The sequence below is a fragment of the Vulpes lagopus genome, chromosome 1 (assembly GCF_018345385.1).
Source record: "Vulpes lagopus strain Blue_001 chromosome 1, ASM1834538v1, whole genome shotgun sequence".
NCBI lineage: Eukaryota > Metazoa > Chordata > Mammalia > Carnivora > Canidae > Vulpes > Vulpes lagopus.
Window position 1 is genome coordinate 172350205 of NC_054824.1, and position 17344 is coordinate 172367548.

General features: G+C 38.3%; 1 protein-coding gene across 3 annotated transcripts in view; it reads left to right on the top strand.

Moving 5' to 3' along the window:
• ACBD6 (acyl-CoA binding domain containing 6) overlaps window positions 1–11802 on the top strand; it is a 214402-nt gene extending 202600 nt beyond the window's left edge. For 2 of the 3 annotated variants that reach the window (XM_041756193.1, XM_041756202.1), the window contains one exon: window positions 11520–11802. In XM_041756193.1, coding sequence (XP_041612127.1) covers window positions 11520–11674 — 155 coding nt within the window. In that variant the 3' untranslated portion in view covers window positions 11675–11802. Of the gene's footprint in view, window positions 1–447; window positions 489–11519 lie in introns of those variants that run through there. The other variant, XM_041756213.1, reaches the window with a different exon arrangement.
• The last annotated feature ends 5542 nt before the right edge of the window (window positions 11803–17344 follow it).

The following is a 17344-nucleotide window of genomic DNA, read 5'->3' on the forward strand; positions in this document are numbered from 1 at the left end:
TTTACCCATTTGGTCACTTAGTATTATTTAACTTTTTTTACATAATAGGTACTTCATAGCTATTTTTTTTATTTGATTTTAGGACGCTTAGCCTATTTCTGTAACTTTCATAAAACTCTAAGTATAGTTAAATCCAGTAGGTACAGACAATGTTGGGGATGTCTTAGGGGCTTAGCTATTATTTTTTATGAATTACAGTTTGGCTTGACAGCTGTCCTTGTGTTGACAGCTCTTCTGATTATAGCAGTTGTCAAACCCCATCCTTAAGCAGGTTGTAAATCCTGGCTTCTTCCGATTAAAACTGGGTCAGAGCCAATGGCAGGTTAACTAGAGGCCAGTATTCTACTACTGTATGTCCTCACTAGTTCATTCTAAGTGGGCTTTGCATAGCAGCATACTAAAACCCTTACTTGCCTCTCTTTTACTTTGGTGTTTTTTAATCTTCAGATATCTGTCCTCCTGTTGTTTTGTGATTAAACACGGTTCTTGCTGAAGAGTATATTAGTGTAAGTGTGGTCTTCCTTGTAAATGGCCTGTTAGCCTTCCCCTCCCTTCCCTCCACTGGGAATACTAACATCATTGCATCTGTGTCTCCCAGGGGAAATCAAGGCTTTTCCTTGCACGTGCAGTCATGTGATTTCAAAGTGGGCAGGCTTTGTATCCTCATGAGCCTTCGGTCTTCCACGTAAAGCACCATCTGTTCCGTTCCTTCCACGCTGTTACAGGGCAGTGGGAGGAGGCATTAGAGTGAAAATAAATAAAATAAAAAAAGAAAGAAATTCATCATCAAAACCCTAAGGATTAATGGAGTCAGAAGGCTCACTGCTCTGAATGAAAATTCATCTTCACCTGTGCCAGTGTCAGGGCTGCCTCTATGGCACTTGACAAATAGAGGTTCCCAGGGTACCATAAATTCAGCAACTGTTCTAATCCCTATAGACTTGCTCAAGCTTTTCCGAGACAGGCTTATGACTGTTTTTGTATTTCCCAGCACATTGTGGGCACCAATATATCCCCTCATTAATTTGGTAAAATGTTAGCACCTTTCTCATCCCTCTCTCATCTTCTTGCCTTTGTCCGTTTTGAGGGGATGGGAAGCTCACACATTTCTGAAAGATGACTCTGCCTTGTGAATTGTGCTTTACTGAAGATGCCAAAGGCAGAGAAATCAATTAACTAATGAATTTTGAGCAAATACTAAGTTCCGAGCACTGTGCTAGATGGAGAGGAGTATAGAACAAAGCATGTAATCAAGTAGTTCACCATCTAAGTGGGGATACAAAGCATACTTTTTTTCAAAAACTATTCATTGGCACCTGTATTTGCCAGTTGGCTCTGTGCCAAACAAACATAATTGATGCCTTCCTCATACCGGGATGAGATTCACCTGTGTGGTTTCCTCTTGTCCTTTAGTCTTCCTCTTCTATTCCTTTTTTTCTATTACAACTTCATGATTGCCTGTGTTCATATCAGTCTGTTTTTGTGTAAATCCCAGGCATTTGTTAATAAGACTCCTTTTCCTTATGGACACCATATCCTTCACTCTGAAGTGTTCTACAACTCTGAATTTCCTCATTTTTTTTCTTTTCTTTGTTTTTTTTTTTCCTTAAATAGGCTCCACGCCCAGTGTGGGGCTTGAATTCATGACAAGATCAAGAGTGACATATTCTACAGACTGAGCCAGCCAGGTGCCCCCTGAACTTCCTAATTTAAACCTCACTTCATAGTTAGACTTGAACTAAAATTTCATTCACATTTGTTAGGTTAGGGGATTGTTAGGTAGCCTCAATAGCCTTTTCTCAGCTGGTTGGCTGTGGTCCTGTAGATGTGGAACTTAAAAACTTAAGCTCTGTTTCTGAGTTAGTACTCATATCATATCTCACTGTTGGAAAAGTCACTTCACTATATAGCATATATGAAGTTAATGCCTCTTTGTCTGAGATGGCCAGCTTAGTGTCTTCTGCCATACATATCTGTTTAACCTTGATCTTCATGCTTAGGAGTCTCAAGTATTGGGTTACATTTGAGAAGTGTGAGCTGATAATGGTGGTTATTATCCTGTATTACAGATTTATACACTGGGAAATTTATTCCTCCAATACTCCTTTAAAAGTTCCAATTTTAAAACCTAGCCAAGTGTTTCTTACAATAAGTGGAGGCAGGAATGCAGGAACACTGAGAAACTACCACCTCTGAGGACCTAAGACTGAGACCAGCCCAAAAGGATAAAGAACTCCATTCCACTCCCACATGGGAATTGCCCTGAGTAATAAGCAATAGCACCCCTACGGGGACGGAGCAAGCGTGCAGAGAGGAACTCCATCTGCAGTAGACATACAGAGACCACTGAAAGCTGAGGATGGGGCAAGAGTATTAAAAAAAAAAAAACCACTGGCACCTGAGGCCACACATGAAACATAGAGTAGCAGCAGCCCACAGCTGGAGGAATCTGAAGTGTGTGATGCATTGAAGTTATCTATAGCAACAACAAAACCCAAACTCAGTTCAGCTGCTGACCAGATTGACTCAATACCCATACGATGGCATGACAGTGAAAGAGGCATACCGATTTCTGGGTGTAAATATTATTATTTAATGTACCCTCTACCGTCCTTCTACATACAATGTCCTTGCATTCAGTTGAAACTTATGAGACACAGAGTAGCAACCTAACTCAATGTCACATTACAAATCAGTAATTGACAGAGCAAGTAGATAAAAATTCAGCAAGAATATGAAAGAACTAAACAATACTGTCAACCAACTTAACTTGTCATCTATAGATCTTTAGAACATCTATAGAACATTCCACCTAATAAACCAAATACATGTTTCAAGTACACATGGAATACTTACCAAGATAGACCATATATTCTAGGCCATAAAACAAACTTCAGTAAATATTTTAAAAATCATACAAAATTTGCTCTGTGCCCACCACAGAATTAAATTAGAAATCAGTAACAGACATATATCTGTAAACCACCCCCGACACACAATTGTCAGAAACTTAAACACACTTCTAAGTAACTCATAGGTCAAAAACAAAATTCCAAGGGAAATTACAAAATATTTTAAACTGAATGAAAATAAAAACACTCTGTCAGAATTTTGGGATGCAGCTAGAGGGAAATCAAATGCTTTTATTAGAAAAGAAGAAAGCTCTCAAGTCAATGACTTAAAATTCTACTCTTCAAAAGTTAGAAAAGAGCAGCGTAAGCCCAAGATAAGCATAGGCACGAAATAAGATCAGAAGTTATTGTAATAGAAAACCAAAAATCGGGATCCCTGGGTGGCTTGGCGGTTTGGCGCCTGCCTTTGGCCCAGGGCGCGATCCTGGAATCCCGGGATCAAGTCCCATGTCGGGCTCCCGGCATGGAGCCTGCTTCTCCCTCTGCCTGTGTCTCTCTCTATCATGAATAAATAAATAAATAAATCATTAAAAAAAAAAAACCAACAAACATCATTGAGAAAAATCCATGAAATCATTGAAAACCTTTGAAACTGATAGACCCCTAGCCAGAGCAATATAAAATAATAATAAAAAGAGAAACATTACCAGTTTCAGGCATGAAAAGGAGACATCTCAGGTCATACAGATGTTATGAAACAAATAAAGGGACATTATCAACAACTCATAGCAATAAATTAGATAACTTAGAGGAAATGGACATATTTCTTAAAAGACACAAACTCAAAAGAAATTGATAACCTAGAGATCCCCATATCTATTAAAGACACTGAATCTGTAGCTAAAAATTTTTCCACAATAAAATCCCCAGGCTCTGATTGCTTCACTGGTAAATTCTACTAAATGTTTAACATCAGCTCTTTCAGAAAATAAAAGATGGAATACTGTCAAAAAAAAAAAAAAAAAAAAAGGAATGCCATCCAACTCATTCTATAAAGATGACATTACTCTAATACCAAAGTCAGAAGAAAACTCTAGAGGAAAAGAAAACCACAGGCCAGCATCTCCCATGAATATAGATGCAAACATATTTTTTAAATTATTTTATTTATTTATTTATTTATTTATTTATTTATTTATTTATTTATTTATATTTATTTATTTATTTAAGAAAGACCATGAGAGAGAATCTCAAGCAGATTTCTTGTGAGCATGGAGCCCAATGCAGGGCTCAATCTCATGACCCTGAGATCATGAGCTGACCAGAAACCAAGAGTCAGATGCTCAACCGACTGAGCCACCCAGGCACCCCAAAGCAAACATCTTTAATAAAATATTAGCAAAGCCAACCCAACAACATACAAAAAGAATAATAAATCATACTCACATACCTTTATGCCAGGAATACAAGGTTGGTTCAGCAATTGAAAAATCTTTGTATTCACCATATCAGCACATCAAAATCAAAACAAATTATCATCTCCATATATCTAGAAAAAAAAAACAGTTGACAAAATTCAACCTCCCTTCATGATTTAAAAAAAAATGCAGCAAAATAGGTAGGGAACTTCCTCAACCTGAAGTAATTAGTAGCTAACATTATTGTTTTAAAGATTTTATTTATTTATTTGACAGAGAGCACAAGCAGAGTGAGTGGCAGGCAGGGGGAGAGGAGAAGCAGGCTCCCTGCTGAGTAGGGAGCCCAATGTGGGGCTCCATCTCAGGACCCTGAGACCATGACCTGAGCATAGGCAGATGCTTAACCAACTGAGCCATCCAGGCACCCCACTAACATTCTTAATAGTGAAAGGCTTTCCTTCTGACCGGGAACAAGGCAGAGATGTACACTCTCCCCTTTGATTCAACATTGTACTAGAAATCCTTGCCAATGCATTAAGGCAAAAGAAAGAAGTCAAAAGCAGATGGATTTAGAAGGAAGAAATAAAACTTCATTCACAGATATATGACACCTATGTAGGAGACCCCCAAAGAATCTATTTTTTAAAAAGCTATTAGAATTAGTAAGTTGAGTTCAACAAGTTTGCAAGATAACAAATCAATATACAAGAATCAAAAAACTCCCATACACTGGTAATGAACAATTAGAAACTAAAAGTTAAAAACACATAGTCAGTATGAAGAAATCAACTGTTTTCCTATATACTTGCAGTCAACCAATTGGAAATTGAAACCTCAAAAAATACCATTTATAGTAGCCTCAAAAAATGAAAATCCTAAGATAAAATAAATGCACAATTTATATGCTGAAAACTCCCAAACACTGTTGAGAGAAATTAAAGGAAATCTGAGTAAATTGACAAAGATTCTGTTGTTCATGGATCAGAAGACTTGATGTTGTTAAGCTCTCCATTCTCCCCTAAATTGATCTATATGCACTCTCAATCAAAATTCCAGTAGGACTTTTGAAAAAATTTATAAGCTTATTCTAAAAGTTATATGGGAAAGGAAAGGACCCAGATGGAGGACACACCCTTACTTCAGGACTTATTATATAGTGACAGACATCAAGACAGTATGATGTTAGTATAAGGATAGGTGTGAAAAAAAAAAAGATAGGTGTGTAAATCAATGAAACATGATAGATAACCCAGAAATAGACCCAATTACAAATGCTTGATTAGTTGATTGATTAAAACTTTTAGAGTAGTTATAGGTTCATAGCAAAATTGAGCGAAGGATACAGAGATTTTCGATATACCCCTTACTACTTCACGTATAGCTTCCCCTCTAAAGAACGAACACTCCCTGTGTGTTTCTCCTTTAGTCTCACACCACCACCACACTTCACTTCACTTCTAGTCACCATGTGTGTGATGTTTTTTCCTCACAGCAAGCAATCTTCTGCAACACTAGCTGAGTATTCTAACACTTAATTCAGACATTATCTACCTTCCCCCCCAGTCCCACAAGACTACACCTCTGCCTTCAGATCACAAGCCCCAAGTTGTCACCTGCACTTCTGACTGACCATCTACAAATTGGGATTTCCATGACCCCTTCCCGGTTTTGATAATTTGCTAGAATGGCTCACAGAACTCAAGGTAACACTTAGGTTTACTGGTTTAATATAAAAGGATGTGATAAAGGATACAAATGACCAGTTGGAAGAGATGCATTGGATGAGATATGGCGGGGAGAGGACAGAGTTTCCATGCCCTCACCAGTTACCACCTTTTAAGTACTTCCATGTGTTCAGCAACCCAGTTCCTAAACCCCCTACTTGGAGGGTTTTTATGGAGGCTTTATTACATAAGCATGATTGATCATTAACTCAATCTCCAGCCCAGCCTCTCTTTCCTTCCCAGAGGATGGGGGTTGGGACTGAAAGCTACAAGCTTCTAATCATGGTTGGGTCTTTTGGTAACCAGCCACCTTCCTGAAGCAATTCAAGAGTCCGCTAAGAGTCATCTCATTAGAACAAAAGATATTCCTATCACCCAGGAAATTCCAAGTAACTTAGGAGCTTTGTCACAGACCAAGTGACAAGATCTAGTGCTCTTATCACTTAGGAAAGCCCAGGGGTTTTAGGAGCTCTGTGCCAGGAACTGAAGATAGAGACCAACGTATATATATATTTTTTTTGTTATTTCTCACTCTCATAATCAACATCCCTCATCAGAGTGGTACATTTGTTACAGTTGATGAACCTCCATACCATACGATTATTATTGTATCATACTATAATCACCCAAAGTCCAAAGTTTACAGTATGGTTCACTCTTGGAATTGTATATTCTGTAGAAAAGGTAAAATGACATGTACCCATCATTATAATTTCATCCAGAGTGTTTCCACTACCCTAAAAATCCACCACACTCTGCCTGTTTATCCCTCCCTCACCCCCAGACTCTAGCAACCACTGATCTTTTTACTATTTCCATAGTTTTGCCTTTTCCAGAGTGTTCATATTGTTAGAATCATACAGTGGGTAACCTTTTCAGATTGACTTCTGTCTTTTGGTGTTGAGTATTATTACATTGCCTGGATGTACCATAGCTTATTTATCCATTCACCTACTGAAGGACATCTTGGTTGCTTCCAAGTTTTGGCAATTATGATTTAAGCTGCTATAAACATTCATGTGCAGAATTTTTTGAGTGGACATAACTTTTTAGCTCCTTTGTGTTGATATTAAGGCTGTTAATTGTGCATTAAGGAGCATGGCTGCTTAATCATATGGTACGGATATGGTTAGTTTTGTAAGAAACTGCCACGCTATCTTCCAAATGGCTATGCCATTTTGTATTCCCACTAACAATGAGTGAGTTCCTGTTGCTCCACATTGTCACCGCATTTGGTGTTGCCAGTGTTCCACATTTTGGCCATTCTAATAGGTTTGTTCTTTTAATTTGCATTTCCCTGATGATATGATGTGGAATACCTTCTGCATAAGCTTATTTGCTGTATGTCATCTGTGGTGAGGTGTCAGTTAAGGTCTTTAGCCCAATTTTTAATCCAGTTACTTGTTTTCTTATTGTTGAGCTTTTAAATTTTTTTTTAATTTACTTATGAAAGTCACAGAGAGAGAGAGAGAGAGAGAGAGAGAGAGGCAGAGACACAGGCAGAGGGAGAAGCAGGCTCCATGCACTGGGAGCCCGATGTGGGATTCGATCCCGGGTCTCCAGGATCATGCCCTGGGCCAAAGGCAGGCGCCAAACCGCTGCGCCACCCAGGGATCCCTTATTGTTGAGCTTTAAGAGTTATTTCTATACATATTTTTTATGATTTTACTTATTTATTTGAGGGGTGTTTAGGTTTTTATGATTTTACTTATTTATTTGAGGGGTGTTTAGGTGGCTCAGTCAGTTAAGTATCTGCCTTTGATTCAGGTCATGATCTTGGGGTCATGGGATTGAGCCCCACTTGGTGCTCTCTGCTCAGCGGGGAGTCTGCTTCTCTCTCTTCCTCTGCTCCTCTCCCCTGGCTCATTGTCTCTCTCTTCCTCTCTCTTTCTCTCTCTCTCTCTCTCTCGCTCTCTCAAATAAATAAATAAATAAATAATTGATCAATCTATCTATCTTTTAAAAACTAGATGTGGGGCTTTATCCCAGGACCCCAAGACCATAACCTGAGCTGAAGGCAGACACTTAATTGATAGAGCCACCCAGGCGCCCCAGGAGTTATTTGTATATTTTAGATAATAGTCCTTTACCAGATGTGTCTTTTGCCAATATTTTCTTCGAGTCTGTGGCTTGTCTTCTCATTCCCTGACCATTGTCTTTTGCAGAGCAGAGGTTTTTCTATTTTATTAAAGTCCCAGCTTATCAACTATTCCTTTCATGGATTGTGCCTTTGGTGTCATGTCAAACATGTCATATCTAAAAGTCATTGCATACCTAAGGTCACCTCAATTTTCTCCTATGTTATCTTCTATGAGTTTTAGATTTTCTATCACTACAGTATCCCCAATATTTATCATATTTCAAACCAAGATTATTTCTCCCCCTCCATAATTTTCTTCTTCTGTTCCCTTCCTACTCTTCCTTCCTATGGTTCCTTATTTTAGAGATAATGTCACCAACATCTATGTCATCTCCAAGATTGAAAACATAGGTAATATCTTTGGTTCTTGTAGTTCTTTTGCCCAATATTATTTTTAAAAAAGAGAGAGAGTAGGGGGAGAGCAGAGGGAGAGAAAGAATCTTAAGTAGATTCCACGCCCAGCACAGAGCCTAACATAGGGCTTGATCTTACCTCTCTGAGATCATGACCTGACCTGAAATTAAGACTCAGATGCTTAACCTACTAAGCCACCCAGGCATGCTTGCCCATTGTTCTTTTGGATTGATTTGTTAATGCTTGTTAGATATTAAGGGTATTAGCTCTTGTATGTGTTATATATGTAAATATGTTTCCCAGTTTACAATTTACCTTTATATATTGTATTTTGTGTGTGTGTGATATAGCTATTTTAAATTTTTATGTGTTCAAATTTTTCAGTTTTAGGTTTCTATGTATTCGGATTTATCAGTAATTTTCTTTATGGTATCTGGGTTTCATATTAAGTATAGAAAAACTCAGGCCATTTTATTCAGTAAACAATGTGATCACAAGTGGTGAGCCTGTGAGCTTTTCAAAAACCTCTAAAAATATTTGAAACCTGAAATAAAATATTTTTTGTTCCAAAAAACAAAAACAATCGCAACATATAAATAAATATTTGTCTATAAATAGAACATTTCAGCTTCATTAATTATCACATTTAATGTTCACAAACATTTTTTAAAAACCCATCCAGTGCTTTGCTGTGTCCTATCCACATGAATGTCAGTGGCTCTCTTATTCAGTCCCTTCTTTATATTCATGCTGACACTGGCTAATTTCAGTCCTCCTAAAATGGTCATGGTCTCCCAATTGGTCTACCTGCCACAAACTTCTAGGCAGTCCAAATCACTCTTTTTGGAATTATCATCCTAACACAGAGGCCAAATCATGCGCCCCCCCCCCCTTATAAATGCAAACTTTAGTAGAGCACTCAAAGCTACACGTCTCAGCATGGCTTAGTAGGGCTCTCACAGCCCTGCATAGTTTGCCTCCAGTCTGCCTGCTCCACTTTTGACTGTCCCTATTGCTTCCCAGAGCCGGGCAGACAGTTCCCTCAGCACTCCTTGTACACTCCACAATGCCTTTCTGTCTCCACTTACCTGCAGATTTACTCTGTCCTTCAAAGCTCAGCTTACGTATCACCTACTTGTGTTTTTCCTGATCCCTCAAGTTCTCCACCCACCCCACCCCACACTTCCGTGCAGGTATATGTGTATGTATGTGTGTGTGTGCCACAACAGTTATTATTTTGTGTCAAGAGTGTCCAATTTACATATTAGTCTCCCAGCTGTTTAAGAAGTTCCACAGAGTAGGAATCTTATTGCATCCTTGATAGGTCTGGTATAGCATGTACTCAGTGAAATGCCCATTGAATCAAACTCCTTACTATACCCTTCTTTCTTTCCCTGTTTTTCTTTTTTTTTTTTTTTTACCTTTTGTTGTTGCTATTATGTTACATCATACTATGAAAGAGTATATTTATAAAATGTATATGAAGAATTTAAAATGTAACTTGAAAATAATGTACCCACCACCTAGCTTAAGAAATGGAACATTGTCAATATCTTTGAAACCCCCTGTGTGCACCTATCCAATCACGTGGCCTTCCTCCCATCCTCTCTCCCTATGATTGAAACTATCCTAAATTTTTATTAATGATTTCCCTTATAATTTCACTCCATATTTGCCTCCCTGAACAGTGATGTTTAGTTTGGTCTATTTTAAAATTTTTGTTTAAATGAAATCATACTGTACATATTCTTCTGATTTCTTGCCTTCAACGTCATGTTCTGGAGGTACACTCGTGTATAAAACTATAGTTCATTAGTTTTCAATGTCGTATGGTATTTTATTCATTACTCTGAATGGGCATGTGGGTTGTTTATCTTGGGGGTCTATTACAAATGGCGCTGCTACACACGTTCTTGCAAATATCCCCTAGAGAACATGCGCACACACATTTCCATGGAGTATGCCAGTAGGAGTTGCATGGCTGGGCTGCAGGGCCCACACGTGTGTAGGTTTAACATGCAATGCTAAGCTGTTGTCCATAGTGACAGCACCGACGTGCACTTCCAGCCACCCGGAAGGGGCTTCCCTCATGCCAGCCTTCTTTAGGGCTTCCTCTTGTCTGTTCTTAATTTCCACCTACCTAATGGGTATGAAATGGCATCTCCAAGTCTTCATTTTCATCTCCCTACCTACTAATATGGTTGTTCATCTTTTCATATGTTGATTGCCGTTTCTGTTTCATCTTGTATGAAATGCCTGTTTTTGCCTCTAGCCCAGTTGTTTCAGTGCATCTAAATTAATGGATCTTTGTTTCCTTGCTGATATGCAATGCCAGCATCGTCATAAATCAAGTTTCCATGTATGTGCAAAACGATAGATGGCTCTCCATCCTAGCCCTTCGGTCCGTGTGTCCTTCCTGGAGGCGATACATGCCATCTTCATAATACATTTCCATTTCTCTAGGTCCTTGTCACCTTTCTGTGCCTTGTGTGATTGGGGCCGTTTGTTATTTTTTTAAACAAGTCAAAGTTCTGTAGCAGGATGGTCTGATTACTAGGCCAGCTTTTTTTTTTTTTCATTTACAAATAATTAAAGTTTAGTCAGTTACCCAATTTAACCCCCCTTCAAAGACAAAACAAACTCTTTCCTTTTACATTTACAATATTTTTAGCCTTTTGGCGTAGCCTACAAACCTATCATTATTCTGATCAAAGTAAAATAGATAAACACTATTTTTGTTCTTTCCCTCATCCCATCCTTAAGAATAGTCTTAAAACCTCACAGTTTTAAAAAATGTGTTTGTTTGTTTGCTCTGGGCAACCAAAATAGGTAAATTTGATTTTCCTAACACTTGAAAATCCACTCTAATGGCCAAGTTCTTATCACAAGGCCCGATCACTCACTGGCCACTGTAACATTTCTCACTGTTCAAGATTCCCTATTGCTCAGCACTTGGCTTTCCTGGGGAGTACAGTTGTTTCTCTTTGTTTCACAGTAACCTTGTTTTCATATTTGTCCATTTTCCTGTCAGCTGCTGCCTGCGAGTTTTTGGACATTGTAGAGCTGCTGCTCCAGTCTGGCGCTGACCCCACTCTCCGAGACCAGGATGGCTGCCTGCCAGAAGAGGTGACAGGTTGCAAAGCTGTTTGTTTGGTGTTGCAGCAACACACGACTGGCAAGGCTTAATCAAAAGACTGGAAAACCACAGTCTGTAACAGCATAGAGCTTCAATAATGAAGGAAAACTGCAAAGATAATACTTCTTTTACCACCCATCTTTGGTATACATTGGCTAATAAAATCAGTTCTGAGGAACTGGGATTTTGAAGTCTCAGCAATTCATTCTCCCTGCATCCATTCCAGCAAGTACAGTTTTGGTGATGAACATGTGTACTGTGCATAATACAATTCAATTCTGCTGAGCGTGCGCTGAAATTTATCACTGTTCTAGAGGGTGGGGCAAGGAAGAGACACATCGTATTTCACAATATTAAACATGGCTGCTCTTAAAAAAAAATACAGAAGCAAAATATGACTAACAGTGCTACACTGACAATTAGGGAAAGTTGCAGGAAATCCCAGTATGGTAGAGATCCAGTGATCTTGTGGTATATTACACAGCTGGTCTGAATAGGTGGCTAAGATGTCTCTTTTTTTTTTTTTTTTAAAGATTGTATTTATTTATTCATGAGAGACACAGAGAGAGAGGCAGAGACATAGGCAGAGGGAGAAGCAGGCTCCCCACAAGGGGAGCCTGATGAGGAAATCGATCCCAGGACTCCAGGATCACAACCTGAGTCAAAGGCAGACCACTGAGCCACCCAGGCACCCCAATGTCTCTTTTTGGCAGACAGAATTGATTAGATAGAGAAGGAAGAGGGGTGTTAAGAAAAAGCAAGCAAAAGAGAAAGGGTAGAATTTTGTTATAAAAGGGATCTAGAAGTCAGAGGAATAACCAGGTTTACTGAAAACCTTAAAACCTTGGGCATTTTAGAATAAGATTCAGCAACCTCACTGCAGGATCTAAGCACAGATTCCGGAAAATTCACTGGTGAGGTCAGGCTTCCTTAAACTCACCTTCATAAAACCAGGAGGGATTTCCCAAAGGCCCTTTTAATTGGCTCTAATGTCCCCTGTCGTATACTGTCTCTGGAAATGAGCTCAGGCCTGAGCTGGGAGGCTGCTTTGATTTTTATTTTTTTATTTTTTTTATTTATTTATGATAGTCACAGAGAGAGAGAGAGAGAGAGAGAGAGAGAGGCAGAGACATAGGCAGAGGGAGAAGCGGGCTCCATGCACCGGGAGCCCGACGTGGGATTCGATCCCGGGTCTCCAGGATCGCGCCCTGGGCCAAAGGCAGGCGCTAAACCACTGTGCCACCCAGGGATCCCTGGGAGGCTGCTTTGAAATGTGAAATAGCCCATAATGCTCCAGTGCTTCACTATGATTGTAGTTGTTTCTGAATACCAGGAGAGCTTTTATTTTTTAATTAAAAACATAGACCACAATGTTTCTCTAAAGGACAGTCAAGTATGCCACTGTTGAAACTGGCTCCCTTTGTTTTCCCCCTTTAAGCCTCAGGAACTCCATCTGGGGAATTCTGTGACATTTCTCATTACATAAGGAAAGCAGATAGTTGTCATAGGAAGAGAAATGAAGTAAGAAATGATTTGAGATGCAAAGATGACTATTTAAAAGATAATTTTTCCACCGTGTCACTATTAAGAAAAGTAATAAACTTGCTTAGTGGAGCCCTCAACAGTGGACACAATTTTCATTAGCTCCAACTAACCTGTCCTTCTGGAACAAGCTCTTTCAGAGCAGAAATGAGGCATATTAATGCTGCTGCTTATTTTGTGATTTTTCTAAGCTAATTTCTTACTTTCTGAGATGTAATCCAAAAGCATTCACCAAGACTGTTCATTCTTTAAATGGTTCCTTAATTATCTGTGGAAGTGATATGCATGTTAGTACATACTGAAACACTGCTGTAATTCTGGTAGAGTTTTCTATTCATTATCTGTTCTTTTCCCATAATCCTAGCCACACTGTAACCTGCTATTAATTATCCTCTCTCATGTTTCACATTCATTGTATTTTAACAAACATTAATTAGTTAGAGTAAAAGTGACCAAGGTGTTGCATGCAGCTTTCATTAATAGTACTTGGTGCATTTTTAGGACATTAGCAAATCAAAAAGTGTTTCATTCATTTCAGATTTACAGGATAGTTATTGAAGCAGGAAGCTATCAGGAGCTCCTTTTTTCATTTCTCTTTTGTAATTTGACCTTAAAATTTCTTTAAAAAAAAAAAAGATTTATTTATTTCAGAAAGAGAGTGTGCAGGAGGGCAGAGGGAGGAGAGAGAGAGAGAGAGAGAGAGAGTCTCAAGCAGACTCCCCACTGAGCACCGAGCCCAACTCAATGCTCAGTATCATGACTCTGTGATCATGACCTGAGCCCAAACAAGAATCGGACACTCAACTGACTGAGCCACCCAGGCGCCTCTGACCTTAAAACTTCTTATACAAGTTTTTTTTAACCTGTTTTGGCACATCTAAAACTATATAGATTGTTTCTAAGCAAAGAATATAGCTTATTTTGTATTCATTTTATTTTAAAGTTTTCAAATTTACATTCAAAGCTGTCACTAATAACAGTCATCAAATTTATATTTTCAAGAGCTAAAATCATTTTCCAAAATCTATATTCTTTTGTCCCTGGTATTTGAATTTTCGAAAACCTAACTATCATAACAATCTGTGGATCATCTCCCTATGGCTTACGGGAAAGATTTCATCCAGAAATGTTGAGAAAACTGGGTCTTGGTTATTGAATAATGTAGTGCATCACACTTCAGCCAGACCATGAGTTCCACTGGCAAAAGCTGCAGTAGTTCCCACCAAACAAAGAACACGAATTTACTGGAGCAGAAAGCAGCTAACTTTCCTAGATACATGGCAAACCATCTTCAAACCATCTTTTCATATAATTTAACAGGATAAAACTAGTACATAATTTAGTTTAGCATAACTTTGGTTCCACTATGCATAATTTTTTTCCTGGACAGATTAATAATGTTCAAGCCAATTAATATTTTAAAATATTATAGAAAACCTTTCCCTGAAGGTTCACTTCTGGTCATGACACAAGTATTTCAAAATAATTATTGGTGTGTTTGGGTATTTTTTTGGGGGGGGAGGGTAACATTTACTGGAATTGGAATTCAATTTACTTCATCCTTGGTTCAAACTCTCTAATTATTTTTATTGTACATAGTATTTTAAAAATTGAGTCTCCACTGTGTTCTCAAGCCAGAAACTAGTTCAGTTGGAGTGGTCATAAAGTGGTAAATAACTAAAGATATTTGTCTGAGTTATGAGTAGTTACTTTTTGCTACTTTACCATTTGAATTTTCTAGTCTGTTTATAGATTGCCTTTCTATTCTTACCTCATTCTCAATTCTCAAGAAGATAAATTTTCTTATCTTCAGGCCACATCTGTATGTCTACACATAAAAACATACCTAGCCCCATTTTTCTATGTTCCTAAAAACCATAAAAGGAAATTTGTTGCTTTTTTTCTCTTTTCTTGCCTGAAGATACTGTGATCAGTACAACACGAGTGACTATTTTTTATTCATGACTGTCATTTACTTTGCTTTCTTCCAACTAATCTAAGAGGCCCTGATTGCCTTCACAGTAGTTTTGGTACACACTAGTGAAAAATGAGGGATAAAAAGAGAACCATGTAAATAATCATTAAAGAGGAGGCAGAGAAAAATATGTGAATCATTGTTATCTTCAGAACGCTTGTTGCTTGAGTCTGCTAAATCAGTGTTTTTAATTCTTGGGGAGTTCCAGATCACTTTGAAAAACCACAAACCTCTTCCCTAGAATATGGTGTTGTATATGGAATTTTGAAAAGTTCACAGGTCTCCTGAAGCTCATCTGTGGAATCTCCAGGGGTCTGTGGATCCCACTGAGAACCCTTTTCTTCTGACTTCTTGTTACATTATATCAAGAATGAGAAATCTTTTGTTGATTGACCTTATTTTCATTAAGCGCTCCTACAAAGCGATAACGGGTTGTTGCCATGCCTCATCTGAAAGAATGAGAGAAGCACTTTTTTTTTTTTTAAGCCACTGGCCAGATTTCAGTGGTATACATAGACTGCAGTTTTATCAGTGATCACCACATGGGGAAATTTTTAAAGAGACATTTGCCAAAAAGTTGGACTCTGACCTCTTTGACTGCTGGTTGAATGGAGGCTGCTACAGGACAGAAATGAGCCCACATGTTCAATTCTGAGTGACTAGTGATGTCTTTTCATATGCATTTGGCTTTTTTGACTTTTCAGAGTGCTTTCATGACATTATTTAATCTGTCAGCCCTCCATAGTAATCCTATCCAGTAGGCAGTACAGGTTTTAAGGCCATTTAAACAAGGGTGAATTGAAGATACAAACAGGTTACTTAAATTGCCCAAGATCACAAAGGAGTAATAGAGTCACAGGACCAAGTCTACTGAATCTCAGTCCTGTGTATTAAGACCACAAAACTCATGTAAAGTTTTAAAGCTCTTCCTCTATTCAGCCAACAGGTAATGTATTTCTTGAGTGTCTACTGAATGGCAGACACTACTAGGCCACTATCATCCCCTTTTCCCATTATCCTGGATATTTAGAATGACATGATGTTATTTTAAGATATTACATGAGTTATCTTAAAAAGTCTCATAGAAATTCATCAATTGGGCAGCCTGGGTGGCTCAGCGGTTTAGCACCGCCTTCAGCCCAGGGCGAGATCCTGGAGACCTGGGATCGAGTCCCACGTCGGGCTCCCTGCATGGAGCCTGCCTATTTCTGCCTCTCTCTCTCTCTCTCTCTCTCTCTCTCTCATCAGTGGAATAAATTCTGGGGCTGGTGGGTAGATCCTAGGCTACAAGATTAAGACTCTGGAACAAGGGAATAAAATCTGCCTCAAGTCAAGGCAAAGATTCCTTTCTGAGAAATGAAGTTACTCTGATATAGAAGAAAATCAAGATGCTAAAAATGCTTCCTATTCTCTGTGTATGTGCATCTCTCATGAATAAATAAATAAAATCTTTAAAAAAATTCATCAATTACTTATAAAAAACTATTTTTAACCTACCATAACTATGTTTCAAAGATGAAAGAAGTCAGCCACTGGCCACATATTGCTATTTCATAAGCTAGTCAGGTAGAAGGATAACAACCATAGCATAATATCTGGAATTGTATCTATTGTATCTTTTTTTTAATGTTTCAGCATTTTCCAACTAAAAGGTTGCTATAATCAAGTGAACCTTTCTATTAAATGGGTATTTCTTAGTTTCCTGCCAGGTTTAATTGCTGGGCTATGGGTTATTATTTCGTGTACAGTATCTCTGAGGATTAATGAGCAAGGTGCATGATTATAGCCAAGCTGAGCTTGGGTTGCATAAGGGGTTAGTGCCCAGGCTAATATGTGCTTCATTTGAACATGAAGACTTTCAAATGTTTATTTAAAATTTAACAGTTGAAACATGAAAGCCTTCATCCAGCTTTAGTCCCCACCCCAAATCCCCTTCTTAAATAAATGTTTATCACAGCCACAATTTAGTAATAAAAATATTGAATTTAAATGTTTGTTGAGTGAATCTCAAATCCCAATTCCTAAGGTATTTTGGATTAAATGTTTTAATGGTAGTTACCATACTGTATTTGAGCTATTCTAAGGCACACTTTTTTTGGTGAGTGATACATAAACTAATGTATCTTAGAATTGATATACATCTTAACTTCAAGGACATAAAGGTAATTATACCTTTTGTACAGGATCCTGTGCACAAACATCT